Consider the following 22,251-nt stretch of genomic DNA (forward strand, 5'->3'; position numbering starts at 1 on the left):
TGCCTTACGCACTTTATTTACCTCCTTCCAAAACATTATTTTATTCTCCCTAAAATTCAATGATACTCTCTCACCCCAACTCTCATTTGCCCTCTTTTTCATTTCTTGCACCTTTCTCTTGACCTCCTGCCTTTCTTTTATACATCTCCCACTCATTTGCATAATTTCCCTGCAAAAATTGTCCAAATGCCTCTCTCTTCTCTTCCACTAATAATCTTACTTCTTCATCCCACCACCCACTACCCTTTCTGATCTGCCCAACTCCCATGCTTCTCATGCCACATGCATCTTTTGCACAAGCCATCACTTCTTCCCTAAATACATCCCATTCCTTCCCCACTTCCCTTACATCCTTTGGTCTCACCTTTTTCCATTCTGTACTCAGTCTCTCCTGGTACTTCCTCACACAAGCCTCCTTCCCAAGCTCACTTACTCTCCCCACTCTCTTCACTCCAACATTCTCTCTTCTTTTCTGAAAACCTCTACAAATCTTCACCTTCGCCTCCTCAAGATAATGATCAGACATCCCTCCAGTTGCACCTCTCAACACATTAACATCCAAAAGTCTCTCTTTTGCACGCCTATCAATTAACACATAATCCAATAATGCTCTCTGGCCATCTCTCCTATTTACATACATATGCTTATGTATATCTCTCTTTTTAAACCAGGTATTCCCAATCACCAGTCCTTTTTCAGCACACAAATCCACAAGCTCTTCACCATTTCCATTTACAACATTCAACACCCCATGTAAACCAATTATTCTCTGAACTGCCACTTTACTCACCTTTGCATTTAAATCTCCCATCACTATAACTCGTTTTCGTGCATCAAAATACATACATACATAAATACATACGTACATATACGTATACATATTCATGCTTACTTGTCTTCATTCATCCCCCATACATATTCACCATTTCCACATTAATGAGGAGGTGTCAAGAACAGATGACTGAGCCTTAGAGAGAAAATCCTCACTTAGCCTCCTTTTCTGTTCCTTCTTGTGGAAAATAAAAACCGGAAAACAGGAGGGAAGGATGTGCAGTTTGACTTTTGTCTTCCTCTAATTGACCTACACATTTCTGGCTAACTAACCTCTTCTTTCACTACCTAGATTTGTATATAATTCTTACCTTACTAATCTTGCACTGTATCCAATTAGTTCTTTCACTCTGCTAACAAATGGCAATGAAAAAAAAAAAACCAGCCTTCTATGACATGTAGTAACTATGTGGACAGTGTTCTTTCTCCCCTATCCTCAGGTAAGGTATATATATTTATGTATATATTAATATAACAACCCAGGATCCTTAATCTAGGGGCCTTTGCAGCTTGGTCCATCCTTGGACAGGATGGTCCCTTTTGTGTCAAGAAGTTCTTTGTTATATTTTGCTTTGCCCAAGAAAACTGCATCCATGTATCATCCTTAGAATTTATATTAATCAGAATTACATCACTCTTCTATTTTTCCTCAGTGGTAATTTTCTTTCATTGAATCTTTTATAACTTATTAAAATTTTCCTTGGTTGCTTTCCAAAGAAGAACGTACAATCTGCCAGTTCCATTATGTGCTTTGGCCTGACCACGGAGTACCAGAGACTGTCCGGCCCCTGTTGGATATGGTACGTCTGGTACGTGACTGTCAAGCCTCAGAAACCTTGCCTGTCCTTGTGCATTGTTCAGCAGGATGTGGGAGAACAGGAACCATCTGTGCCATTGATTATGTCTGGGGGTTGCTGAGAGCTGGGGTAAGTTATTCATCTAGAAGTGTGATTGATTGAGATTATTGATTATCATTTTAATAGTATGATGATTATGTTTTGTTCTCTGTTTTGAAAGTTTTGGAAACAGGGCCTCAGAGAATAGCAAGTGATGTAGTTAGGTTTAGGTAGACAGTGCACCAACAACCACTCACAACTGGTGAATATTCGCTGGGTTATTTACTCGTTGTGCACTTAATCCATGCTCTGGTAATGGGAAGGAAGGCAACAACATGAAACAGATAGATCTACCTTTACTTTTAACATTGTGATGTTCAGTGTTAAAGCTATGTTCCTATTACTTTTACTTGTAGATAACACATGATACTCAGCTGTAAAGTTATGTTCTTATTACTTTTACTTGTACATGAAACATTGCATGAATCAGTGCTTGTGAGGTTAATCCATGTCTGAATTTGAATGAAAATACAAAAGAATGCAAACAACAGTACATCAGGGGGTCCTTTCAAGGCTTTATGTGATAGTAGAAGAGATCAGAAACATGAAGCTTTGTGTGTGTAGTCATAAAGGAGACACATGACTTCAAGAGAAATAACTGTAATTTTTATATCTGTAGAGATGCAAATAATGTCACATTATGACAGTATTTTTCAGGTCTGTTTTTAGATGTAGCAATAGTGTTGCTTTCAGTTACGTTTTCTCATAAATCATTCTGTGTTAATAATTATGTTGAAGGAAAAGTATTTTTCATCATTTGAAGCATGTGCCCATGAGTTTTTATTCATTACTGATTAAACTCAAACTGATTAAGCTTCAACCCTTTATTTTAACAACTGTAATTTGTAGTTCCCAGTTCACTGGTGCTATTGTAAGATGACAGTTTGATGACTGCTACTTTCTTCTGAATTCCTAGCTAATGTTTGATTCCAGGAAACATCCTTAGATGGTAACCAGCGATAAAATAACGCATGCCTTGATCAATCATATATGTCAATATAAAAGGTGTATATTATGCAGTCTTCCACTTTGTCTCCATAAACATGACACCAAGAAATGAAAGTTTACTTAGCTTTAGAGTAAAGAAACAGTTGCTTATATCTATTATAGAAAGAATATGAAATTAATGAGAATGATATGATATTATTTGTTCAGTTATATATGTAAAGAAAAACAAGATGCAAAATGTTAAGTAAGATTATTTTGAAAATATTTTGCCCGTCATTTACATAAAGGCTACAGTATATTATAGATTTATATCCGAAATGGAATGCACATTGTATATTGTGCAGAGATAACATCTCTTAAATAACCCCGGAACCCTTTCTTCAGGAGCTCTGCAACTTCAAGGCTGCACTACTCTCAGTAGCAAGGACAAGATTGACTACTTTGATGAGAGTTCTTTGATGGGTGTACTGTATTTTTCATCAACTGATGATGATGCTGCCTTGCCAAAGATGACTTTTCACTTATGATGTAACCTCGAGCAGGTAGTTTGGTAGCACCCTTAGGTATACACATATAAGTGTTTATCTATGTGATATCATGTATGAAAAAATTATCATAAACAGGTCAATGTCCCACTTCAATACAGTTCATTTAAAACCCTACCACAGCAATATAGGGGAAAGTGTACATTGCCCTTAAGGGCAGTCAGAATATGCAATGATGAATACTTGGAGGAAGAAAATGGATATATCATTGAGGCATTGAAGAAGTTGCATTACCCTGAAGGACTGATATTTAAACTCAAGAAGAAGGTCAGTAGGATAAACATTGCCACATCATCAGGGATAAAGATAGGGAATATGTTGAAAAGAAGAAAAAGTTTCCAGAAGGATAGTGTTATATATAGTATACCATGCTCTAGATATCTGCTGGCCATGTACTATGGGGAAACAGGGCAAAGATTGCCAAAAGAATCAGAGAACAAGGTTGGTATATATCATCATGGGACATCCAGTGCATTAATTGTCCACATAGACAAATACAGACACCTGCCAAAGTAGCAGGATGCAACTATAGTGCATGAGGGACTGAGCAAGCAAACAAGAAAAGCAGCGGAAGCTGATTACATATGTGTGGTGAAGCAGTAAACAGTTATGAGGACTCTATGTGTTGGACCAGATGAGAGACGAATTTGGTGGTCACAGAAAGCAGGGGAATACAGCAGAGGAATTAGAAACATGGTCAGTCAAGGATAAGAAACGGAGTGCAGCATCCGGTGAAGTAGCACTCTCTTGCGGGGATTTATAGACGTAATTCTTATCTTAGTCAGTTTTTCAGAAGAAGGCTTCTGTGCAAGCCGATATGTTAAAAGAATAAAACTCATAAACTCTCCTCATGCTTACTAACCACACCAATTTATTCATTTCTTTGTAATGAATAATTCACAGGTAGGGAAGAAAGAATTCTACTTTTGTATTCCCCACATGTTGTAGAAGATGACTAAAGGGGATGGGAGTGGGGGCTAGAAACCCTCCCTTTCTTGTACTTCAGTTTCTAAGAGAGGGAACAGAAGGAGTCAAGCGAGGAATGCTCATCCTCTTCGAAGGCTCAGTCTAGGGTGTCTCAATGTGTGTCAGTATAACCAAGATGAGAAGAAAGGAGAGATAGGTAGTATGTTTGAGGACAGAAACCAGGATGTTCTGGCTCTGGATGAAACAAAGCTAGAAGGTAAAAGGGAATTATGGTTTGGAAACGTCTTGGGAGTAAAGTCAAGGGTTGGTGTGAGGACAAGAGATAAGGAATGAGTAGCACTACTCTTAAAGCAGGAGTTGTGGGGGTATGTGGTAGAGTGTAAGAAAGTAAATTCTAGATTGATGTGGTTAAAACTGAAAGTGGTTGGAGAGAGAAGGGTGATTATTGGTGCCTGTGCACCTGGTCATGAGAAGAAAGATCATGAGAGGCAAGTGTTTTGGGGAGCAGCTGAGTGAGTGTGTTAGCAGCTTTGATGCACAAAAACAGGTTATTTTGATAGGTGGTTTAACTGCAAGGGTGAGTAATGTGGCTGTTGAGGGTATAATGATTATACATATGTGAGTAGGAGAGATGGTCTAAGGGCATTATTGGATTGCGTGTTAATTGATAGGTGTTTAAAAGAGAGACTTTTGGATGTTAGCGTACTGACATCTGATCACTATCTTGTGAAGGCGAAGGTGAAGATTAGTGGAAGTTTTCATAAAAGAAGATAGACTGTTGAGGAGAGAAGAGAGTGGTGAGTAAGTGAGCTTAGAAAGTAGACTTTTGTGAGGAAGTACCAGGGGAGATTGAATGTAGAATGGCAAAAGGTGGGAGCAAATGATGTGAGGGGAGTGGGTGAGGAATGGGATGTATTTAGGGAAGTATTGATGGCTTGCGCAAAAGATGCCTGTGGCATGAGAAAAGTGGGAGATGGGCAGATTAGAAAGGGTAGGGGATGGTGAGATGAAGAAGTAAGGTTGTTAGTGAAAGAGAAAAGAGAGGTGTTTTGATGATACTTGCCAGGAAGTAGTGCAAATGATTGGGAGATGTATAAAAGAAAGTGGCAGGTGGTCACGAGAAAGTTGCAAGTTGAAAAAGAGGGCAAATGAGAGTTGGAGTGAGAGAGTATCATTGAATTTTAGGGAGAATAGAAAGATGTTTTGGAAGGAGGTGAATAACGTGCATAAGACGAGAACAAATTGGAACATCGGTGAAGGGGGCAACTGGTGAGGTAATAACAGGTAGTGATGAATTAAGGTGATGGAATGAGTATTTTGAAGGTTTGTTGAATGTGTTTGATGATAGAGTGGCAGATATAGGGTGCTTTGGTTGGAGTGGTGTGCAAAGTGAGAGGGTCAGGGAGAATGGTTTGGTAAACAGAAAAGAGGTAGCGAAAACATTACAGAAGATGAAATCCAGCAAGGCAGCGGGTTTCGATGGTATTCCAGAGGAATTGATTAAAAAAGGGGTGACTGTGTTGTTGATTGGTTGGTATGGATATTCATTGTATGTATGGACCATGATGAAAAGCATGAGGATTGGTGGAATGCATGCATAATGCCATTGTACAAAGACAAACAGGAAAAAGGTGATTGTTTAAACTACAGAGGCATAAATTTCTCGAGTATTCCAAGGAAATTGTATGGGAGGGTATTAATTGAGAGGGTAAAGGCATAAACAGAGCTTCAGATTGGGGAAGAGCAGTGTGGGTTTAGAAGTGGTAGAGGATATGTGGATCAGGTGTTTGCTTTGAAGAACGTATGTGAGAAATACTTAGAAAAGCAGATGGATTTGTATGTAGCATTTATGGATTTGGAGAAGGCATATGATACGGTTGATAGAGATGCTTTGTAGAAAATTTTAAGAGTATATGGTATGGAAGGTAAGTTGCTAGAAACAGTAGAAAGTTTTTACGAAAGGATGTAAGGCACGTGTACAAGTAGGAAGAGAGGAGAGTGATTGGTTCCCAGTGAATGTCAGTTTGTGACAGGGTTGTGTGGTTTCCCCATGGTTGTTTAATTTGTTTATGGATGGGTGGTTATGGAGGTAAATACAAGAGTTTTGGAGAGACGGGCAAGTATGCAGTCTGTTGGGGATGAGAGACCCTGGGAAGTAAGTCAGTTGTTGTTCGCTGATGATACAGCTCTAGTGGCTGATTTATGTGAGAAAATGCAGAAGTTGGTGACTGGGTTTCGAAAAGTGTGTGAAAGGAGAAAGTTGAGAGTAAATGTGAAAAAGAGCAAGATAACTAGGTTCAGTAGGGTTGAGGGACAAGTTAATTGGGATGTAAGTTTCAGTGGAGAAAAACAGGAGCAAGGGAAATGTTTTGGATATCTGGGAGTGGACTTAGCAGAGGATGGAACCATGCAAGCAGAAGTAAGTCACAGGGTCGAGGAGAGGGGAAAGGTTCTAGGAGTGATGGAGAATGTGTGGAAGGAGGAATGTTATATCTGAAAACAAAAATGGGTGTGTTTGAAGAAATATTTGTTTCAACAATGTTTTGTATATATATAATAAATATATATACAACTATATATATATATATATATATATATATAGTTGTTAGAAGCAGTGAAAAGTTTTTATCGAGGATGTAAGGCATGTGTACGTGTAGGAAGAGAGGAAAATGATTGGTTCTCAGTGAATGTAGGTTTGCGGCAGGGGTGTGTCATGTCTCCATGGTTGTTTAATTTGTTTATGGATGGGGTTGTTAGGGAGGTGAATGCAAGAGTTTTGGAAAGAGGGGCAAGTATGAAGTCTGTTGGGGATGAGAGAGCTTGGGAAGTGAGTCAGTTGTTGTTCGCTGATGATACAGCGCTGGTGGCTGATTCATGTGAGAAACTGCAGAAGCTGGTGACTGAGTTTGGTAAAGTGTGTGAAAGAAGAAAGTTAAGAGTAAATGTGAATAAGAGCAAGGTTATTAGGTACACTAGGGTTGAGGGTCAAGTCAATTGGGAGGTGAGTTTGAATGGAGAAAAACTGGAGGAAGTGAAGTGTTTTAGATATCTGGGAGTGGATCTAGCAGCAGATGGAACCATGGAAGCGGAAGTGGATCATAGGGTGGGGGAGGGGGCGAAAATTCTGGGGGCCTTGAAGAATGTGTGGAAGTCGAGAACATTATCTCGGAAAGCAAAAATGGGTATGTTTGAAGGAATAGTGGTTCCAACAATGTTGTATGGTTGCGAGGCGTGGGCTATGGATAGAGTGGTGCGCAGGAGGATGGATGTGCTGGAAATGAGATGTTTGAGGACAATGTGTGGTGTGAGGTGGTTTGATCGAGTAAGTAACGTAAGGGTAAGAGAGATGTGTGGAAATAAAAAGAGCGTGGTTGAGAGAGCAGAAGGGGGTGTTTTGAAATGGGTTGGGCACATGGAGAGAATGAGTGAGGAAAGATTGACCAAGAGGATATATGTGTCGGAGGTGGAGGGAACGAGGAGAAGAGGGAGACCAAATTGGAGGTGGAAAGATGGAGTGAAGAAGATTTTGTGTGATCGGGGCCTGAACATGCAGGAGGGTGAAAGGAGGGCAAGGAATAGAGTGAATTGGAGCGATGTGGTATACCGGGGTTGATGTGCTGTCGGTGGATTGAATCAGGACATGTGAAGCGTCTGGGGTAAACCATGGAAAGCTGTGTAGGTATGTATATTTGCGTGTGTGGACGTATGTATATAAACGTGTATGGGGGTGGGTTGGGCCATTTCTTTCGTCTGTTTCCTTGCGCTACCTCGCAAACGCGGGAGACAGCGACAAAGCAAAAAAAAAAAATATATATATATATATATATATATATATATATATATATATATATATATATATATATATATATATATATATATATATATCTTTCTTTCAAACTAATTGCCATTTCCCGCATTAGCGAGGTAGCATTAATAACAGAGGACTGGGCCTTTGAGGGAATACCCTCACCTGGCCCAATTCTCTGTTCCTTCTTTTGGAAGATTAAAAAAACGAGAGGGGAGGATTTCCATCCCCCCGCTCCCTCCCCTTTTAGTCGCCTTCTACGACACGCAGGGAATATGTGGGAAGTATTCTTTCTCCCCTATTCCCAGGGAAAGTATGTATATATATATATATATATATATATATATATATATATATATATATATATATATATATATATATATATATATGTATATAGTGAATGTAGGTTTGCGGCAGGGGTGTGTGATGTCTCCATGGTTGTTTAATTTGTTTATGGATGGAGTTGTTAGGGAGGTGAATGCAAGAGTTTTGGAAAGAGGGGCAAGTATGAAGTCTGTTGGGGATGAGAGAGCTTGGGAAGTGAGTCAGTTGTTGTTCGCTGATGATACAGCGCTGGTTGCTGATTCATGTGAGAAATTGCAGAAGCTGGTGACTGAGTTTGGTAAAGTGTGTGAAAGAAGAAAGTTAAGAGTAAATGTGAATAATAGCAAGGTTATTAGGTACAGTAGGGTTGAGGGTCAAGTCAGTTGGGAGGTAAGTTTGAATGGAGAAAAACTGGAGGAAGTAAAGTGTTTTAGATATCTGGGAGTGGATCTGGCAGCGGATGGAACCATGGAAGCGGAAGTGGATCATTGGGTGGGGGAAGGGGCGAAAATTCTGGGAGCCTTGAAGAATGTTTGGAAGTCGAGAACATTATCTCGGAAAGCAAAAATGGGTATGTTTGAAGGAATAGTGGTTCCAACAATGTTGTATGGTTGCGAGGCGTGGGCTATGGATAGAGTTGTGCGCAGGAGGATGGATGTGCTGGAAATGAGATGTTTGAGGACAATGTGTGGTGTGAGGTGGTTTGATCGAGTAAGTAACGTAAGGGTAAGAGAGATGTGTGGAAATAAAAAGAGCGTGGTTGAGAGAGCAGAAGAGGGTGTTTTGAAATAGTTTGGGCACGTGGAGAGAATGAGTGAGGAAAGATTGACCAAGAGGATATATGTGTCGGAGGTGGAGGGAACAAGAGAAGTGGGAGACCAAATTGGAGGTGGAAAGATGGAGTGAAAAAGATTTTGTGTGATCGGGGCCTGAACATGCAGGAGGGTGAAAGGCGGGCAAGGAATAGAGTGAATTAGATCGATGTGGTATACCGGGGTTGACGTGCTGTCAGTGGATTGAATCAGGGCATGTGAAGCGTCTGGGGTAACCCATGGAAAGCTGTGTAGGTATGTATATTTGCATGTGTGGACATATGTATATACAGGTGTATAGGGGTGGGTTGGGCCATTTCTTTCGTCTGTTTCCTTGCACTACCTCACAAACGTGGGAGACAGCGAAAAAACAGACAGAAAAAAAAAAAATATATATATATATATATATATAGCGAATATATATATATATATATATATATATATATATATATATATATATATATAAATATATATATAGCGAATAGTATGAAAAAAAAAAATATATACATATATGTATATATATATATATATATATATATATATATATATATATATATATATATATATATATATATATATATATATATTCTATCTTTTTCTTTTATACTATTCGCCATTTCCCACATTAGCGAGGTAGCGTTAAGAACAGCGGACTGGGCCTTTGAGAGAATATCCTCATGTGGCCCCCTTCTCTGTTCCTTCTTTTGGAAAATTAAAAAAAAATGAGAGGGGAGGATTTCCAGCCCCCCGCTCCCTTCCCTTTTAGTCGCCTTCTATGACACGCAGGGAATACGTGGGAAGTATATATATATATATATATATATATATATATATATATATATATATATATATATATATATATATATATATGTATTTTTTTTTTTTTTTTGTCGCTGTCTCCCGCGTTTGCGAGGTAGCGCAAGGAAACAGACGAAAGAAATGGCCCAACCCACCCTCATACACATGCCTTGATTCAATCCACTGACAGCACGTCAACCCTGGTATACCACATCGCTCCAATTCACTCTATTCTTTGCCCTCCTTTCACCCTCCTGCATGTTCAGGCCCCGATCACACAAAATCTTTTTCATTCCATCTTTCCACCTCCAATTTGGTCTCCCTCTTCTCCTCGTTCCCTCCACCTCCGACACATATATCCTCTTGGTCAATCTTTCCTCACTCATTCTCTCCATGTGACCAAACCATTTCAAAACACCCTCTTCTGCTCTCTCAACCACCCTCTTTTTATTTCCACACATCTCTCTTACCCTTACGTTACTTACTCGATCAAACCACCTCACACCACACATTGTCCTCAAACATCTCATTTCCAGCACATCCATCCTCCTGCGCACAACTCTATCCATAGTCCACGCCTCGCAACCATACAACATTGTTGGAACCACTATTCCTTCAAGCATACCCATTTTTGCTTTCCGAGATAATGTTCTCGACTTCCACACATTCTTCAAGGCTCCCAGAATTTTCGCCCCCTCCCCCACCCTATGATCCACTTCCACTTCCATGGTTCCATCCGCTGCCAGATCCACTCCCAGATATCTAAAACACTTCACTTCCTCCAGTTTTTCTCCATTCAAACTCACCTCCCAATTGAATTGACCCTCAACCCTACTGTACCTAATAACCTTGCTCTTATTCACATTTACTCTTAACTTTCTTCTTCCACACACTCTTTCACACACTTTACCAAACTCAGTCACCAGCTTCTGCAGTTTCTCATATGAATCAGCCACCAGCGCTGTATCATCAGCGAACAACAACTGACTCACTTCCCAAGCTCTCTCATCCCCAACAGACTTCATACTTGCCCCTCTTTCCAAAACTCTTGCATTCACCTCCCTAACAACCCCATCCATAAACAAATTAAACAAACATGGAGACATCACACACCCCTGCCGCAAACCTACATTCACTGAGAACCAATCACTTTCCTCTCTTCCTACACGTACACATGCCTTACCTCCTCGATAAAAACTTTTCACTGCTTCTAACAACTTGCCTCCCACACCATATATTCTTAATACCTTCCACAGAGCATCTCTATCAACTCTATCATATGCCTTCTCCAGATACATAAATGCTACATACAAATCCATTTGCTTTTCTAAGTATTTCTCACATACATTCTTCAAAGCAAACACCTGATCCACACATCCTCTACCACTTCTGAAACCACACTGCTCTTCCCCAATCTGATGCTCTGTACATGCCTTCACCCTCTCAATCAATACCCTCCCATATAATTTGCCAGGAATACTCAACAAACTTATACCTCTGTAATTTGAGCACTCACTCTTATCCCCTTTGCCTTTGTAGAATGGCACTATGCACGCATTCCGCCAATCCTCAGGCACCTCACCATGAGTCATACATACATTCAATAACCTTACCAACCAGAGAGCGTTATTGGATTACGTGTTAATTGACAGGCGCGCGAAAGAGAGACTTTTCGATGTTAATGTGCTGAGAGGTGCAACTGGAGGGATGTCTGATCATTATCTTGTGGAGGATAAGGTGAAGATTTGTATGGGTTTTCAGAAAAGAAGAGTGAATGTTGGGGTGAAGAGGGTGGTGAGAGTAAGTGAGCTTGGGAAGGAGACTTGTGTGAGGAAGTACCAGGAGAGACTGAGTACAGAATGGAAAAAGGTGAGAACAATGGAAGTAAGGGGAGTGGGGGAGGAATGGGATGTATTTAGGGAATCAGTGATGGCTTGCGCAAAAGATGCTTGTGGCATGAGAAGAGTGGGAGGTGGGTTGATTAGAAAGGGTAGTGAGTGGTGGGATGAAGAAGTAAGAGTATTAGTGAAAGAGAAGAGAGAGGCATTTGGACGATTTTTGCAGGGAAAAAATGAAATTGAGTGGGAGACGTATAAAAGAAAGAGACAGGAGGTCAGAGAAAGGTGCAAGAGGTGAAAAAAAGGGCAAATGAGAGTTGGGGTGAGAGAGTATCATTAAATTTTAGGGAGAATAAAAAGATGTTCTGGAAGGAGGTAAATAAAGTGCCTAAGACAAGGGAGCAAATGGGAACTTCAGTGAAGGGCGCAAATGGGGAGGTGATAACAAGTAGTGGTGATGTGAGAAGGAGATGGAGTGAGTATTTTGAAGGTTTGTTGAATGTGTTTGATGATAGAGTGGCAGATATAGGGTGTTTTGGTCGAGGTGGTGTGCAAAGTGCGAGGGTTAGGGAAAATGAGTTGGTAAACAGAGAAGAGGTAGTAAAAGCTTTGCGGAAGATGAAAGCCGGCAAGGCAGCAGGTTTGGATGGTATTGCAGTGGAATTTATTAAAAAAGGGGTGACTGTATTGTTGACTGGTTGGTAAGGTTATTTAATGTATATATATGTATATTTTTAAAAAAAATTTTTTTATTTTGCTTTCTCACTCTCTCCCACGTTTGCGAGGTAGCGCATGGAAACAGACGAAAGAAATGGCCCAACCCACCCCCATACACATGTATATACATACACGTCCACACACGCAAATATACATACCCATACATCTCAATGTACACATATATATACACACATAGACACATACATATATACACATGCACACAACTCACACTGTCTGCCTTTATTCATTCCCATCACCGCCTCGCCACACATGGAATAACATCCCCCACCCCCCTCATGTGTGCGAGGTAGCGCTAGGAAAAGACAACAAAGGCCCCATTCGTTCACACTCAGTGTCTAGCTGTCATGCAATAATGCCTGAAACCACAGCTCCATTTCTGCATCCAGGCCCCACAGAACTTTCCATGGTTCACCCCAGACGCTTCACATCCCTGATTCAATCCATTAACAGCACGTCGACCCCGGTATATCACATCGATCCAATTCACTGTATTCCTTGCCCGCCTTTCACCCTCCTGCATGTTCAGGCCCCGATCACACAAAATCTTTTTCACTCCATCTTTCCACCTCCAATTTGGTCTCCCACTTCTCCTCGTTCCCTCCACCTCCGACACATATATCCTCTTGGTCAATCTTTCCTCACTCATTCTCTCCATGTGCCCAAACCATTTCAAAACACCCTCTTCTGCTCTCTCAACCACGCTCTTTTTATTTCCACACATCTCTCTTACCCTTACATTCCTTACTCGATCAAACCACCTCACACCACATATTGTCCTCAAACATCTCATTTCCAGCACATCCATCCTCCTGCGCACAACTCTATCCATAGCCCACGCCTCGCAACCATACAACATTGTTGGAACCACTATTCCTTCAAACATACCCATTTTTGGTTTCCGAGATAATGTTCTCGACCTCCACACATTCTTCAAGGCTCCCAGGATTTTCGCCCCCTCCCCCACCCTATGATTCACTTCCACTTCCATGGTTCCATCCGCTGCCAGATCCACTCCCAGATATCTAAAACACTTTACTTCCTCCAGTTTTTCTCCATTCAAACTTACCTCCCAATTAACTTGACCCTCAACCCTAATGTACCTAATAACCTTGCTCTTATTCACATTTCTCTTAACTTTCGTCTTTCACACTTTACGAAACTCAGTCACCAGTTTCTGCAGTTTCTCACATGAATCAGCCACCAGCGCTGTATCATCAGCGAACAACAACTGACTCACTTCCCAAGCTCTTTCATCCCCAACAGACTTTATACTTGCCCCTCTTTCCAAAGCTCTTGCATTCACCTCCCTAACAACCCCATCCATAAACAAATTAAACAACCATGGAGACATCACACACCCCTGCTGCAAACCTACATTCACTGAGAACCAATCACTTTCCTCTCTTCCTACACATACACATGCCTTACATCCTCGATAAAATCTTTTCACTGCTTCTAACAACTTGCCTTCCACACCATATATTCTTAGTATCTTCCACAAAGCATCTCTATCAACTCTATCATATGCCTTATCCAGATCCATAAATGCTACATACAAATCCATTTGCTTTTCTAAGTATTTCTCACATACATTCTTCAGAGCAAACACCTGATCCACACATCCTCTACCACTTCTGAAACCACACTGCTCTTCCCCAATCTGATGCTCTGTACATGCCTTCACCCTCTTAATGAATACCCTCCCATATAATTTCACAGTAATACTCAACAAACTTATACCTCTGTAATTTGAGCACTCATTCTTATCCCCTTTGCATTTGTACAATGGCACTATGCACACATTCTGCCAATCCTCAGGCACCTCACCATGAATCATACATACATTATATAACCTTACCAACCAGTCAACAATGCAGTCACCCCCTTTTTTAATAAATTCCACTGCAATACCATCCAAACCCGCTGCCTTGCCGGCTTTCATCTTCCACAAAGCTTTTACTACCTCTTCTCTGTTTACCAAATCCTTTTCCCTAACCCTTTCACTTTGCACACCACCTCGACCAAAACACCCTATATCTGCCACTCTATCATCAAACACATTCAACAAACTTTCAAAATACTCACTCCATCTCCTTCTCACATCACCACTACTCGTTATCACCTCCCCATTAGCCCCCTTCACTGAAGTTCCCATTTGCTCCCTTGTCTTATGCACTTTATTTACCTCCTTCCAGAACATCTTTTTATTCTCCCTAAAATTTAATGATACTCTCTCACCCCAACTCTCATTTGCCCTCTTTTTCACCTCTTGCACCTTTCTCTTGACCTCCTGTCTCTTTCTTTTATACATCTCCCACTCATTTGCATTTTTTCCCAGCAAAAATCGTCCAAATGCCTCTCTCTTCTCTTTCACTAATAATCTTACATCTTCATACCACCACTCACTACCCTTTCTAATCTGCCCACCTCCCACGCTTCTCATGCCACAAGCATCTTTTGAGCAAGCCATCACTGCTTCCCTAAGTACATCCCATTTCTCCCCTACTCCCCTTAAGTCCTTTGTTCTCACCTTTTTCTATTCTGTACTCAGTCTCTCATGGTACATTGTCACACAAGTCTCCTTCCCAAGCTCACTTACTCTCACCACTCTCTTCACCCCAACATTCTCTCTTCTTTTCTGAAAACCTCTACAAATCTTCACCTTTGCCTCCACAAGATAATGATCAGACACCCCTGCAGTTGCACCTCTCAGCACATTAACATCCAAAAGTCTCTCTTTCGCGCGCCTATCAATTACCATGTAATCCAATAACGCTCTCTGGCCATCTCTCCTACTTACATACGTATACTTATGTATATCTCTCTTTTTAAACCAGGTATTCCCAATCACCAGTCCTTTTTCAGTACATTAATCTATAAGCTCTTCACCATTTCCATTTACAACACTGAGCACCCCATGTACACCAATTATTCCCTCAACTGCCACATTACTCACCTTTCCATTCAAATCACCCATCACTATAACCCGGTCTCGTGCTTCAAAACTAGTAACACACTCACTCAGCTGCTCCCAAATCACTTGCTTCTCATGATCTTTCTTCTCATGCCCAGGTGCATATGCACCAATAATCACCCATCTCTCTCCATCCACTTTAAGTTTTACCCATATCAATCTAGAGTTTACTTTCTTACACTCTAGAGAGTGTAGGTAGTATGTTTGAGGAAAGGAACCTGGATGTTTTGGCTCTGAGTGAAATGAAGCTCAAGGGTAAACGGGAAGAGTGGTTTGTGAATGTCTTGGGAGTAAAGTCAGGGGTTAGTGAGAGCACAAGAGCAAGGGAAGGAGTATCACTGCTCCTGAAACAGGAGTGGTGGGAGTATGTGATAGAGTGTAAGAAAGTAAACTCTAAATTGATATGGGTAAAACTGAAAGTGGATGGAGAGAGATGGGTGATTATTGGTGCATATTCACCTGGGCATGAGAAGAAAGATCATGAGAAGCAAGTGTTTTGGGAGCAGCTGAGTGAGTGTGTTAGTAGTTTTGATGCACGAGACTGGGTTATAGTGATGGGTGATTTGAATGCAAAGGTGAGGAATGTGGCAGTTGAGGGAATAATTGGTGTACATGGGGTGTTTAATGTTATAAATGGAAATGGTGAAGAGCTTGTAGATTCATGTGCTGAAAAGGACTGGTGATTGGGAATACCTGGTTTCAAAAGAAAGATATACATAAGTATACGTATGTAAGTAGGAGAGATGGCCAGAGAGCATTATTGGATTATGTGTTAATTGATAGGCATGCAAAAGAGAGACTTTTGGATGTTAATGTGCTGAGAGGTGCAACTGGAGGGATGTCTGATCATTATCTTGAAGGGAAGGTGAAGCTTTGTAGAGGTTTTCAGAAGAGAAGAGAGACTGTTGGGGTGAAGAGAGTGGTGAGAGTAAATGAGCTTAGGAAGGAGACTTGTGTGAGGAAGTACCCGGAGAGACTGAGTACAGAATGGAAAAAGGTGAAAACAATGGACGTAAGGAGAGTAGAGGAGGAATGGGATGTATTTAGGGAAGCAGTGATGGCTTGCTCAAAAGATGCTTGTGGCATGAGAAGCGTGGGAGGTGGGCAGATTAGAAAGGTTAGTGAGTGGTGGAATGAAGATTATTAGTGAAAGAGAAGAGAGAGGCATTTGGACGATTTTTACTGGGCAGTAATGCAAACGAGTGGGAGATGTATAAAAGAAAGAGGCAGGAGGTCAAAAGAGAGGTGCAAGAGGCGAAAAATAGGGCAAATGAGAGTTAGGGTGAGAGAGTATCATTAAATTTTAGGGAGAATGAAAAGATTTTTTGGAAGGAGGTAAATAAAGTGCGTAAGACAAGAGAACAAATGGAAACATCAGTGAAGGGGGCTAATGGGAAGGTGATAACAAGTAGTAGTGATGTGAGGAGGAGATGGAGTGAGTACTTTTAAGGTTTGTTGAATGTGTTTGATGATAGAGTGGCAGATATAGGGTGTTTTGGTTGAGGTGGTGTGCAAAGTGAGAGGGTTAGGGAGAATGATTGGGTAAACAGAGAAGAGGTAGTAAAAGCTTTGCGGAAGATGAAAGCCGGCAAGGCAACGAGTTTGGATGGTATTGCAGTGGAATTTATTAAAAAAGGGGTGACTGTATTGCTGACTAGTTGGTAAAGTTATTTAATGTATGTATGACTCATGGTGAGGTGCTTGAGGACTGGCGGAATGCTTGTATAGTGCTGTTGTACAAAGGCAAAGGGGATAAGAGTGAATGCTCAAATTACAGAGGTATAAGTTTGTTGAGTATTACTGTGAAATTATATGGGAGGGTACTGATTGAGAGGGTGAAGGCATGTACAGAGCATCAGATTGGGGAAGAGCAGTGTGGTTTCAAAAGGGGTAGAGGATATGTGGTTCAGGTGTTTGCTTTGAAGAATGTATGTGAGAAATACTTAGAAAAGCAAATGGATTTGTATGTAGCATTTATGGATCTGGATAAGGCATATGATAGAGTTGATAGAGATGCTCTGTGGAAGGTATTAAGAATATATCGTGTGGGATGTAAGTTGTTAGAAGCAGTGAAAGTTTTTATCGAGGATGTAAGGCATGTGTACGAGTATGAAGAAAGGAAAGTGATTGGTTCTCAGTGAATGTTGGTTTGTGGCAGGGGTGTGTGATGTCTCCATGGTTGTTTGATTTGTTTATGGATGGGGTTGTTGGGGGGGATGAATGCAAGAGTTTTGGAGAGATGGGCAAGTATACAGTCTGTTGTGGACGAGAGAGCCTGAGAAGTGAGTCAGTTGTTGTTCGCTGATGATACAGCGCTGATGGCTGATTTGGGTGAGAAACTGCTGAAGCTGGTGACTGAGTTTGGTAAAGTGTGTGAAGGAAGAAAGTTGAGAGTAAATGTGAATAAGAGCAAGGTTATTAGGTACAGTAGGGTTGAGGGACAAGTCAATTGGGAGGTAAGTTTGAATGGAGAAAAACTGGAGGAAGTGAAGTGTTTTAGATATCTGGGAGTGGATCTGGCAGCGGATAGAACCATGGAAGTGGAAGTGAATCATAGGGTGGGGGAGGGCGCGAAAATTCTGGGAGCGTTGAAAAATGTGTGGAAGTCAAGAACATTATCTTGGAAAGCAAAAATGGGTATGTTTGAAGGAATAGTGGTTCCAACTATGTTATATGGTTGCGAGGCATGGGCTATAGATAGAGTTGTGCAGAGGAGGGTAAATGTGCTCAAATGAGATGTTTGAGGACAATATGTGGTGTGAGATGGTTTGATCGAGTAAGTAATAATAGAGTAGAAGAGATGTGTGGTTATAAAAGGAGTGTGGTTGAGAGAGCAGAAGAGGGTGTTTTGAAATGGTTTGGGCACATGGAGAGAATGAGTGAGGAAAGATTGACCAAGAGGATTATGTGTCAGAGGTGGAGGGAACGAGAAGTGGGAGACCTAATTGGAGGTGGAAAGATGGAGTGAAAAAGATTTTGTGTGATCGGGGCCTGAACATGCAGGAGGATGAAAGGCGTGCAAGGAATAGAGTAAATTGGAATGATGTTGTATACCGGGTTGACATGCTGTCAGTGGATGGAACCAGGGCATGTGAAGCATCTGGGGTAAACCATGGGAAGTTCTGTGCGGCCTGGATGTGGAAAGGGAGCTGTGGTTTCGCTGCATTGTTACATGACAGCTAGAGAATTGAGTGTGAATGAATGTGGCCTTTGTTGTCTTTTCCTAGCGCTACCTCGCGCACAGGAGGGTGGAGGGGGTTGTTATTTCAGGTGTGGCGGGGTAGTGATGGGAATAAATAAAGGCAGGCTATGAATTATGTACATGTGTATATATGTATATGTCTGTGTGAGTATATATATGTGTACGTTGAGATGTATAGGTATGTATATTTGCGTATGTGGACGTGTATATATATACATGTGTATGTAGGTGGGTTGGGCCATTTCTTTCGTCTGTTTCCTTACGCTTCCTCACTAACGTGGGAGACAGCGTCAAAGGAAAATAAATAGATAAAGATAGATACAACCATGTTTGTTGAGGTGCAGGAGCTCACAATAAGCTAAATCTTTTTTTCTGTAGCAAAGGCTGCACCAAGATATCTCCATAAACCTTGGTAAAATTTACTTGAAAATACTTTCATGTCAGTCAGTAAGGTATGGGAAGCTATGGGAGAAATATTTAAAGATGTCAATGAGCTTCTGAGCAAAATCTGTTAACTCCTCTGAAGTTATGCCAATGTCTTCCTGGAAGGACATGGTAAACTTATACCAGTCAAACATTTGCAGCAGCATTTGTATCATATTCTGTTTTTATTTATTGTTGCCGAAAATCTTTATGACTCCATTGGAAACTAAAGATTTAGGACTGGCACAAGTGTGGAAGAATTCTGTTGCTTGGAAATTCAAGAGGGATGCAATATTTTTAATGTATGGATGTAAACTAAGGAATTTATATGGCATTGATCTTCCAGATTACACTGTTAATGGAAGAAATGTGCATGACATATTCTCCGGATAAGAACTCTACCCCTAGAAAATTGAGCATCATTGCTCTTCACCAGGCTGTAGGATTCAGGGTACCAGTTCTGCAAGATTAATTCCCAGACAAGGTTTATATATGTATTTGAACCACCCTTTGTAACCTGAAGTGGAATGAAACATAACAGATGGATGGATCTTCATTTTTTTTTTTTTTTTGCTTTGTCGCTGTCTCCCACATTTGTGAGGTAGCGCAAGGAAACAGACGAAAGAAATGGCCCAACCCACCCCCATACACATGTATATACATACATCCACACACGCAAATATACATACCTACACAGCTTTCCATGGTTTACCCCAGACGCTTCACATGCCTTGATTCAATCCACTGACAGCACGTCACCCCCGGTATACCACATCGCTCCAATTCACTCTATTCCTTGCCCTGCTTTCACCCTCCTGCGTGTTCAGGCCCCAATCACACAAAATCTTTTTCACTCCATCTTTCCACCTCCAATTTGGTCTCCCTCTTCTCCTCGTTCCCTCCACCTCCGACACATATATCCTCTTGGTCAATCTTTCCTCACTCATTCTCTCCATGTGCCCAAACCATTTCAAAACACCCTCTTCTGCTCTCTCAACCACGCTCTTTTTATTTCCACACATCTCTCTCACCCTTACGTTACTTACTCGATCAAACCACCCCACACCACACATTGTCCTCAAACATCTCATTTCCAGCACATCCATCCTCCTGCGCACAATTCTATCCATAGCCCACGCCTCGCAACCATACAACATTGTTGGAACCACTATTCCTTCAAACATACCCATTTTTGCTTTCTGAGATAATGTTCTCAACTTCCACACATTCTTCAAGGCTCCCAGAATTTTCGCCCCCTCCCCCACCCTATGATCCACTTCCGCTTCCATGGTTCCATCCGCTGCCAGATCCACTCCCAGATATCTAAAACACTTCACTTCCTCCAGTTTTTCTCCATTCAAACTCACTTCCCAATTGACTTGACCCTCAACCCTACTGTACCTAATAACCTTGCTCTTATTCACATTTACTCTTAACTTTCTTCTTTCACACACTTTACCAAACTCAGTCACCAGCTTCTGCAGTTTCTCACATGAATCAGCCACCAGCACTGTATCATCAGCAAACAACAACTGACTCACTTCCCAAGCTCTCTCATCCCCAACAGACTTCATACTTGCCCCTCTTTCCAAAACTCTTGCATTCACCTCCCTAACAACCCCATCCATAAACAAATTAAACAACCATGGAGACATCACACACCCCTGCCGCAAACCTACATTCACTGAGAACCAATCACTTTCCTCTCTTCCTACACGTACACATTCCTTACATCCTCGATAAAAACTTTTCACTGCTTCTAACAACTTGCCTCCCACACCATATATTCTTAATACCTTCCACAGAGCATCTCTATCAACTCTATCATATGCCTTCTCCAGATCCATAAATGCTACATACAAATCCATTTGCTTTTCTAAGTATTTCTCACATACATTCTTCAAAGCAAACACCTGATCCACACATCCTCTACCACTTCTGAAACCACACTGCTCTTCCCCAATCTTCATATTGCCAGCATAATGTGTATACCAACATTAGGAATTATTTTTAGTTCATTTTCACATTCAGGTATAACCATTCTATATTAAGAATGTTATTGACCATGTTAAGAGCATTAAATATCTCTTTTGATTTATACATAAAAATTTTAGCCTTCTCAAGATATCAGTATCATACTTGATATATATACAATCCTTTGTTTACTATGTTGTGTTTTCATTCATGCTGTGTTAGATAAGATTAAGAATTCTCTGGGTGTGGTGTGGTTAGTTCAAGTGATCAGAATTTGAACAAAGAGATTTATGTGATGATCATTTTAGGTTTTTGTGATATCAATCGAAAATCTATATTTTTCACCGTACACAAAAGTGCTGCCTAATGATTTCAGTAACTAAAAACATCCTTTCCCTCTCTGAAAGTATATGTGTATAACTATATCAGTATGCAATGTCTCACCTCTGTACCATGTTCATTTGTAATACTTGCATATTACTGTTTCTTCATTATATGAAATGTCATTATATTTGATATGATACATGAACAGTGTTTTATGCATATAACTTCATGATATAAAATCAGAATAAAAGTACTCATCAAGAAGCCAAAAGTTTATATATGAATATTGAATTTCTATGATTTGCAAGCTTTTTCCCTTATATTCAGCATTACTGGATTCTATCTGCTTCTGGTTACACTGCATGTGAAATTTACCTCTAGGGAGGTTACATCACTAGAGTGCAGTCTCATTGAAGAATTAATTGAACCAAAGGAGTCCAGCCTATCCATGTTTGTAATGCAACTTTGAAGCTGCAAGAACTCCTGGAGAAGGGGTCCTTAGAGTTTATATAATGATGATGATAGTAACATAATATAATTTAGTGTAATATAATATAATATAATACGATATGATATGTGTCAGAGGTGGAGGGAACAAGAAGTGGGAGACCAAATTGGAAGGGGAAGGATGGAGTGAAAAAGATCATGAGCAATTGGAGCCTGAACACACAGGAGGGTGAGAGGCATGCAAGGAATAGAGTGAACTGGGACAATGTGGTATACTGGGATCGACGTGCTGTCAATGGACTGAACCAGAGCATGTTAAACATCTGGGGTAAACCATGGAAAGGTCTGTGGGGCCTGGATGCGGATAGGGAGCTGTAGTTTTGGTGCATTACACATGACAGCTAGAGAATGAGTTTGAATGAATGTGGCCTTTTTTGTCTATTTT

At 40.8% G+C, this 22,251-nt stretch overlaps 1 protein-coding gene across 3 annotated transcripts in view; it reads left to right on the forward strand.

Annotated features, from left to right (window-relative positions):
* LOC139756449 (uncharacterized) overlaps positions 1-22,251 on the forward strand; it is a 352,809-nt gene that overhangs the window by 187,107 nt on the left and 143,451 nt on the right. For 2 of the 3 annotated variants that reach the window (XR_011714348.1, XM_071675905.1), the window contains exon 5: positions 1,549-1,757. Coding sequence is in view for 2 of the 3 variants with exons in the window: in XM_071675905.1 (XP_071532006.1) it covers positions 1,549-1,757 (209 nt within the window). In the remaining variant the exon portion in view is untranslated. The remainder of the gene's footprint in view (positions 1-1,548; positions 1,758-22,251) is intronic. The other variant, XM_071675906.1, reaches the window with a different exon arrangement.

Source organism: Panulirus ornatus, chromosome 21, assembly GCF_036320965.1.
Source record: "Panulirus ornatus isolate Po-2019 chromosome 21, ASM3632096v1, whole genome shotgun sequence".
Classification (NCBI taxonomy): domain Eukaryota; kingdom Metazoa; phylum Arthropoda; class Malacostraca; order Decapoda; family Palinuridae; genus Panulirus; species Panulirus ornatus.